This window comes from Gossypium hirsutum, chromosome D05, assembly GCF_007990345.1.
Source record: "Gossypium hirsutum isolate 1008001.06 chromosome D05, Gossypium_hirsutum_v2.1, whole genome shotgun sequence".
Lineage (NCBI taxonomy): Eukaryota > Viridiplantae > Streptophyta > Magnoliopsida > Malvales > Malvaceae > Gossypium > Gossypium hirsutum.
The window spans coordinates 19237185-19246459 of NC_053441.1; the positions used below are offsets into that span (position 1 = coordinate 19237185).

The 9275-nt window shown below is 36.3% G+C and overlaps 1 protein-coding gene across 1 annotated transcript; it reads right to left on the reverse strand.

Annotated features, from left to right (window-relative positions):
- Nucleotides 1-5675: 5675 nt before the first annotated feature.
- Nucleotides 5676-9003, reverse strand: LOC107905163 (pentatricopeptide repeat-containing protein At1g77360, mitochondrial). Its single transcript, XM_016831741.2, has 2 exons — nucleotides 8486-9003; nucleotides 5676-7844 (listed from the first exon to the last, which is right to left on the reverse strand). The coding sequence occupies exon 2, from the start codon at nucleotides 7513-7515 to the stop codon at nucleotides 6079-6081; it is 1437 nt and encodes a 478-aa protein (XP_016687230.1). The 5' UTR covers nucleotides 7516-7844; nucleotides 8486-9003; the 3' UTR covers nucleotides 5676-6078.
- Nucleotides 9004-9275: the final 272 nt, after the last annotated feature.

Below are 9275 nucleotides of genomic sequence, written 5' to 3' on the forward strand. Positions count from 1 at the left end.
ATCCTCGTGACGTCCAAAATTGGTACCTAGTAGATTACTTGATGTCTTAGTATCGAAAATTGAAAATTTGAAGAGAATTTAAAACACGATCCCTTTTTGTATTAAGACATTACTTAATGAAATGCAAAAAGAAGAGATTTTATTCTATCAAACTCTATTTTAATTATATTAGGATAATTAATATTAAGATAATTATTAAGGATTATTTAATTTTAGAATTTTATTTTATTTATCGTTATTTATCTTCAATTAAATGTATTTATCTTTTGAGAATTTAAGTAGGATTAGACTATCTCCCCTAGCACTATAAATAGGGGGTGAAGTGACTCAAAAGAGAGGAATCTTTTTCGGTAAACACTCTCTTCCCAAAAGTCTAAGCTTTTGTTCTTCTCATATTTCCTTTCAATAAAATTTCCATTTTTGTTTTATTTATTTTCTTTTCCACCACAACCATGAGCCACTAAACCCATCTAGCTGAAGGTTGTCTGTGATAGCCCGAAATAGGGCCTAATCGGAATAGTGGTTTCGTAACCACAAATTCGAAGTGAAATAGTTTAATTTTATAAATTTTTATTAGTTACTGATTGATTGAAATATTGTGTGAAAATATGGATAGGAAATTTTAATGCTTTAGTGCTTAATTGAATTTTTAGGACTAAATTGAGAAAAATGCAAAGTGTGTCTAATTAGTGATTAAATGACTTGATTGAATTATTGCATGAAATTGGAAGTGTTTATGTGGCAATTAGACCATAAATTAGTGTTATGGACACAAAAGGGTATTTCTAGAAAAATATCTAAGTAATGGGGCAAGGACATTTTTGTCCAAATTGGGTAAAAGACAAAATAAAGAGAAAATAAGTGTCCATCTTCTTCAAAAAAATCAGAAGCTTGCTGCCGAAAGTTTCAGGTTACCATAGTTAAGGGTTTTGATTTTCCTAAGCTCAATTGTAAGTGATTTCTTGCCCCGTTTTTAATTATTTTCGTATTTTTATGCTTATTGAAGCTTGAATTTCATGTTTCTACCATTTAATTTAAATGAAATTAAAGTTTAAAAATTGACCCATTCATGATATAATTGTAAATTGATTAGTGATGTTAGATAATGAATGTTTGAAGTGTTAATTACAAGTTTTACTAGATGAATTTCAATGAAAAATGTTGAAAAAGGGCTAAATTGTGAAAGATGGTAAAGTGTGCATAAAGTTGTGATTTTGTGAAATTGAGGCCCGTTATGAGCATGAAATATGATTTAGTGAAGTTTGAAATTTAAGAATTTAGAGAATTTTATTTTTACGAGCTTAGGGACAAAAGTGGAATTTTTGAAAAGTTATGCGGAAAAATGTAAATGTGTCAAAATGTTGTGTATGAATTGTATTTGAATGGAATATTGATAAAATGTATTAAATTGTGTTAATATAGATCAAGAAAGAAGAAATAGTGCAAGTGATCGGGGAAAAGAGAAAGTTATCGACTAAATTACAAAAATAGTCGTTTTGCATCCGAGGTAAGTTATATGTAAATAATAGTTATATTTGTATAAATTGTGAATTATATTTGATATGTGAATTAATATTGAATGTGGAAGGAAAGTTGTTCATGAATTATTCAAGTGATAAAGTGTTGAAAATAAAGTGTTAAGTGTAAATTCCCGGTTGAACTTAGGAATAGAATTGGATACAAGTGACATGTCACTAGAGACCAGTGTTACAGTGTTACAGTGAGTCCCGGGTGCTGGGTGATCTAGCATGTGTTGCAGACACCTGACAGCTTGTGTGAGCAGACCCGTGGACATTTCCAGTGTTATTGATCAGTGGTAGCTTCGGCTACATTTCAGTGGTAGCTTTGGCTGCATCCAGTGGTAGCTTCGGCTACATATCAGTGGTAGCTTCGGCTACATATCAGTGTGGCACTTATGTGCTAAACCTCTACGTATCCGTGTATATTCCAAGTGTTCAACGGGATTAATAATGAATTAAAGTGAATATGAAATGTTAAGTGTGAAAATGTATATGCAAGTGAATTGGTAAGATTGTGTATGTGTAAGTGATTGAAATTGCTAAGAAATATTTTGATTAGTTATATGTTAAAAGTGTTAATTATTAATTGAGTAATTATTGTTTACATGTAACTTACTAAGCTATTTATAGCTTACACATCTCTTTCTTTCATTTGTTTTATAGTGATTTGAACTTGATCGAATAGTGGACCGTCGGAGCTCGTATCACACTATCATAACCATCTCGGTATTATGTGCTTTTCAAAATGTTTAAACTATGGCATGTATAGAGTCTTAATCATTTTGAGCATGTCCAAATGATATGGCTAATGTTAGCTATTGAAGTAGTTATTAAAGAATATGTTTTGGAGTTATGTATGTTTAAATGGTAACTAATTCAAAGAAGCAGTTTCTTTGACAGCAGCAGTGACGTGAATGTGAAAAATCACCATAAATAGTAGAAATGAAATTAGAGGGTGAATGATATATAGAATTAAATCTTATCAAGTCTATTTTTACATGAAAGAAACGGTGTAGGCAAAGGAATTTTATATTTTGAGATATTTAAATTTTAGTGAGACAGGGTCAGAATGGTTTTTGAAGTCCCCTGTTCTAACTTTAGAAAATCATTATAAATTGTACAGAAATAATTATAGGTCATAATTTATATGTTTAGATTCCTTAGTGAGTCTATTTTCAAAATAAATTAATGGTAACCTTATATGAATTCTGTACAATTAGATATTTAATTTTTAGCGCCAAGAGGTCAGATCTGTCGAGCTGTGAAACAGGGGATACTTTAATGAATAAACTGTACTAATGTGCTAAGTCAAAAATTCTGAAACTTTTATGGTAAGTAGGAATATGAGTCTAGTTTTACGGAAAATTTACGGATTTAAATTTTGAGTTTCGTAACTCAAGTTATAATTAAATTAGTGACAGTTGCGCAGGTGGACAGTGTTGTTATGAACAGTGAATTTAATTTTAAAAGCAAATTTTTATGCTCCGAATCGGTAAGTTAAATTGGATGACATCTCGTACTCGATTCCGGAGACGGTCTCGGGTAAGGGGTGTTACATTGTCGATATTCCCCAAAAAGGGTTCTTGAGGCTTAGAGTCCGTACTTAGCCTCCTCACCGAGTATGTTTTGGAAAAGTTGCACAGTCGGTTTGTTAGCTTATTGCGTCAGAGGTTGGCGAGCCTAAGAGACAAAATGGCGTGGGATTCGCCATTGAGAAGCATTGATCTAGCATAAGACGATCCCACAAAAGCGATTGTTGGCTAGAGTCAGGCTCCACTAAATTGAAAGTCTAAATCCTTGGAGCTGGTGGTCGTAGGCGTTCTCTTCCACTATAACTGGCTTATTCAGTTTGGGAAGAATCATCTAAAAGTCGAGGATTGAACCCAAGGCGGAATGAGACAACTGGAGGCTGGAATCTCCTATAAGAATTTTCTTTCTCTCAACTTTATTTTTAATTTCTCAAATTTTTTATTCAATATTCATAATTCTATTTTTATTTTATTTTTTTGTTTCCAGATTCAAACCTTTAATTTTGTTATTTTGTTATTTTTTATTTTTTCAGGAACGCAGGTTTTCTTGGGCAAGATTCTGTCGAGATTTCACGGAACAAGATATTGTGCAAATCCAGTCCCTGAGGATTCGACCCTACTTCCTTTTTACTATTCTTTTTCATTATTTATTAGGGATAGGATATTTTTGGTGCTTTCAACGACCGCATCAAATTTTGGTGCCGTTGCAGGGGACTGGCAACGTGCTAATCTTGTTTTTTATTTCTTATGACCAGATCTGCTCCAGGTACTCTTGCGTTCGATTCAGAAATTGAGAAGACTGCTAGAGCCAATTGCAAGGAGACAAAGTTACGGAAAAAACAGTCAGCGGTGGTTGGAACTCAAAGTAACCCACCGCAAAAAATCGAAGTCAAGGACGAAGCCAAAACCAGTCCTACCAAACATTGCATGTAAAGCTGAAAATCAAAATTTTTGTAGTTTGAAACCATAGTTTTAGACAAACTGCGTTTGCCTGGTTACTTCCAGCAAAAGGCTGTTCTGGTCTAAGCTAATAAAGGAGGACTCAATATTGTCAGCTTGGCTTTTGAATTTACTTCTTCAACACAGGCCAGAGAAATCGAGTTGTGTAGGATTCAAACAACTTAAAGTGCCTCACTAGTCTACTTCTTCCTGGCCATTGTCCATATTGAAGAGGGTTTTGCAACAAACAAAGCAGCTTCTCTTCGGTTGTGTTAGGGAGTTGGTGGAAAATAACCATGACAAGGAACAGAAAGGGAAAAGTTTTAAAGGATCTGGTGAGGAGAATAGGCAGGTTAGATGTGAGAATATGAAGGGATGGGGAAAACAATGTGGAGATGGATCCAACATTAGGCAATTGTTGGAACTGGATATAATTAATTCAACCCAGGAATGGAAGAATGGTTTTGAATCCCAGAAGAGGGATGTGGGGATAGTAATTGGAAACGCCATTGTAGAGGAGATTACAAGTGAAGTTGTGATGCACATCACGAAAGTCCTATAGCTAAGATGTAATTTGCTTGCTTGCTTGTTTCAAATTTTAATTACTTTGTGCAGTTTCAGTTACTGTTCAAATGTAGTTGTCCCTGTCTTTTCTTTTTAGATTTGTTCCATTACAGATATGTACCTAACAAGTTAGAAAAAAGAAAGAAAAGTTGATCCATATCTTTTTCTCAAATTGAAGTTAGAGTAAGAAATTTATGTGCAAGTAGCTTTACTTTATCTGAAATTCACCCTAAATTGCTTAAAGCACTGAGATTTAATGGTTGAATCAGTCTCTGATTATAATCACCCTGACCTTACATTTTCTATTGTAATCAACCCTGAATCTTACATTTGCTCAGGTTTATATGAAAGAACTGACATTTTAATCAACCTTTAACCCTGTTGGAAGCTATACTTTTGAAGCAAAGATACGATAAAAGAAAAGACACAATAAAATTCCAAGGAACAGTTCAGGATATTGAACTTGCCAAAGTTGACATAATTTTCCACCTTTGCTCACATCTCTATACCTCATCTGTCTCTCTCACGAGGAAGCTGAGAAACCCTAACTAAATTGTCATTCTCAACACTGCAGGATTGTTTACAAGAGAAATTGAACATACCCTTTTTCAATCATTGTTTCGTATGATGTATGGATTTGGAATGGATGCCCAACCTTATAATATTATATTAGTGTTGGCAAAAGGAGATGATGGTCTGAAGTTACTTGACGTAAAAATGCTATCCAAATAGTTGCAGATCTGAACAAACGATTCATTTTTACCACTTTAGACCCATAGCTGGAACCATGATATCGACTGACCGATTGTATATGTCCTAGAGTTGAGGGAAAGCGAGAGGGAATCCAGGCTTATAATGTAAACATATTCAGGCATCAATATGCAATTGAGATTAGGTTTTTCAGTAAATAAAAAGACAGCAGCCCATTTCAATCTTTGAATTATAGCATTCAATTCACCTTAATTTCTTCCTATCAGCTATGTTGACTAGTTATGGACTACCCATTCAGATGGAGACAATTTGCTTTTGGAGCCTACATACGTACCCCCCAAAACACAATAAATTAAATTCGAATACGTATATAAAATTGAGGGCGGGAGACACAGCCACTAAAGACAGGCAATGAAAGGAAAAAAGATGCCTTGATTATAAACGATTATTACATCACCTAACAGCCAAAAACATGGCAACTCTTGTAATGTATCTCGGCAGTTTAAGCTACATACAACCTTGAGATAGTTTGGATTATGTCTCTTCCAATTCTCTCCCTTCTATAATCTTGAATACCCTGTCTGTTTTTCCTGTTTGCACCCTCACATCTTCTGTATATTTTCTTCTTCATTGAGCTTTGTTTTCAACTCTGCAACCCTTGAGCCTAAACACTTGCTCAAATGGCTACTGAGGCCAGATCATACAAGTCATTGAAGCAACTTGGAGAGCTCCCTCCAGGAACAGCAACAACCTTTCATCTTAATGGTTTACCTTTCAGAAAGAGGGTATGTAGAACTCAAGCACTTTCAATCCGCCTAAGAGGATTTCCATTTTCTTAAAAGTTCTTCATATACCCCATCCTTTTTTTCTCGGCTAAGGCTGTGTTTCAGCCTTGACAATGTGGCTGAGGTGACCTTGATTCCTTTCTCAATCATATCCTCAGCATACTTAACTGCCTCAGGAAGCATGTTTGCATCACGAAGCCCATTAATCAGCAGATTTCCAGTCTCATCCAAATCAGAATCATAATTCTCTATCATGAATTTCCAAACTTTTACAGCCACATAAGGGTCCCCAATGTCAAGAAAAATCTTAACCGCCGCAATGCAATCTGTTTTACTTGGGAAAAACTCATTTTTAACCATCTCGTTGAACAGCACTGAAGCATCCTTCAACTTCCTATTCTTGATCAGGAAATGAAATAGCAAGTTATATGATTGCATATCTGGAAATGCCCCAGTGAAAACCATCTCATCCAACATCTTCTTCGCTGTATCTGTATAATTCTTCGAACAGTACAACTCGATCATCAAATTATACATCTCTGTATCCGGCCTAATCCCAACTTTCTCCACCATTGCCTTCCAAATCAACTCAGCTCCCCTAACATTACCGACTTTCTGAAAATCCTCAAGTACATCCCTAAAAAACTTGATCCCCGGATAACACTTCCTCTGGTGCAGTATATCAATATATTTCAAAGCCTCATTAACCCCATCCTTCCCCTTAATCAAAGTACTCAAAAACGAATCATAAGCCGATACATTAGCGGGATCCCACCCTACTTCAGCAACCATCTCATCGAAAGTAGTTTTAGCCAAACTAGCATTCCCTTCTTTCTCCCACCCTTCTAGCAAGATAGCATAACTATCCAAATCCGGCCTAATCCTAGATTTAGCTACGCTTAGAAACTCCAAACCATCAATGGTTTTACCTTCCCTACAAATAGCACTAATCAAAGTATTCAAAGCAACGATATCCCTAACACAGCCGTACTGGTCCATAACTTCGAAAGTCAAAACAGCTTCCTTAACTTTATCAAAACTAACATAACTACTAAAAACGGAAGCGAAAGTAGCCAAAGAAACTAACCCTTCATTTTTCATGGACTTAACGGCGTCCCACATAGCATCAAAGAGACCGTTCTTACCCAACAAGTCTACGACGAGGTTCCAGGAATAAGGCGAATGGTGGTGTTGGAGTTGGTGGCCAGACCAACGGAAGAACTTGACGGCTTGGGAAGGGAAGGAGTAGGAGAATTTGAGGACGTTTTCGACGTCGACCTGGGTGATACGGAGGCCGGTGTCTTGAAGAAGGGTTTCGACGGCGGGGGAAGGGGTGGTGGAAATAATTTCGCAGAGGAGTCTGACTTTGGGGTTGAGGTTAGGGGCGGTTTGGTATGAAGGGAAATTTGGGGGTTTAGGGGGCAAAGAGGAGCGCTGGGAATGTGATCTTTTCTTGTCTTTGCCCATTTCTCAGGGTCGAGCTTTCTGGCGGAATTTGAGGGGGCGGCGTCGATCGGATTCCGAGATGGAAACGAACACTAAAAGCTGTGGTCTCTTATGGACCCTCACGACATAAGATTGAAAGATCCAAACCTTACTCTTCGGAGCGGAAACGGGCGTGGCCAAAACATATAAAGATCGGCGTAGTCGCTCATAGGGACATATCCATTTTTCATTCTGGTTTGATTGGTGGCGGAAGCTCTTCTGATGAGTCAGGTGCTGTGGTATTTGATGTAGTGGAACCAGACGAGATCCCTTTTTTGACCCGTTGCCAAAGAAGAACCCGCAGCGGTACCCTTCAGAAGTCCCAACCCGTGTGAAATTAGACAACAACAAAATTAAAAACTAAACTATATTACCACTATAATAGGGATTTCCCTATCAATGGATTAATCTTGAAATTCAAATTTTATTTAAACTGGGTAAAAATAAATTATCCAATAAATTTATAAATGAAAGAGTTAATTACTTCAAACATCCCTATGCTGCAACCCTTGTTTTAAATTGATTCTTAAACTTCAAAATATTCTCATTACATCTCTAAATTATGAATGTCATGTAAATTAAGTCAAATAAATAAAAAATTGTACGCTTGTTGGTCCTTTTAGGCTGCACTTATGTACTACATAACAATAATTAAAATTTGACAAAAACATTGATTTTTAAAAATTGCACATACAGATACTATTTCAGTAGAGAATTTAATAGAGATACAATCACACAAATCACACATTAATCCATCATCTAACATAGGCCTTAATTACCTATTCAATCACACCACAAATTTTACTTTTCGTTATTACATTTTAACTTGGGTTTGTCTAATTAATTTTGAATCACCGGTGTCTTTTTCTTTGAATTCGCCTTCTCCTTGGAGCATCGAGACACCTTCATTTTACCACATTATTTTCACTACAAATAGTGCATGAGTACTTACATGAGCTAGTGAAGATGTCCTTTATAGTCCTAGTCCTGCATGTATCGTTTTCTCCATCTGTACCCAACTTCCCATTCATGGAACACATGGTGCATTTCCTATGAGCTGCCACGAAACGGTCTTCCTTCTTGTTGACATCACCCTTCCTTACTGGACTTATGGGCGGAGGTCGAAGAACACCCTGCAAATCATTGACGCAAAACAGGGCATTCTTCGATAGGTGAGGAGGAGGGGGTAAATCTAGCGTGGCATATCTAACACCGATGCTGGTTTCTTCACATGTCAGTTTTGAGACGCCGGGTTTGAGCTCCCATGAAAAGGGTACGTTGAGACTCATTTTCTTTTGTTGTAGTTGGAATATTGGTCCTCTTGAAACCAAAACTGTGATTTTTTAAGGCTTTCAAAAGCTGGTGTTCGTTCGAGTGCTAGTTCCGAAATTAATTAACGAGATTAGAGACAAAATTTGCATGTTACAGAAAACAAGCCTAAGCGGCTTTAAAGGTGGTTTACATCAGGAAGAAACGTAGAAAAGCTGTTAATGAAAGTTGGCTAACTAACAAACTTGCAGTGGCCACCTTCGGGGGAGTTAAATGTTAATGTCACCCTCCTCTCATTTACTTATGACGTATAAATAAATGCAATTGATAGGCCACCTTCGACCGACCTGCATGACAGCAACAGTCCCTCTAACACCGCCACTTTTGCCTTAACCGTTCTTACTATACTGATTAATTTGTTTCTCTATATACATTTTAAGGAGAGGCGAAACATATAAATTATCGCTAAATTT

Excerpts from the sequence above, each read along its gene's own strand:
- LOC107905163 (XM_016831741.2), bottom strand. The coding sequence starts at position 7,515 with ATGGGCAAAGACAAGAAAAGATCACATTCCCAGCGCTCCTCTTTGCCC.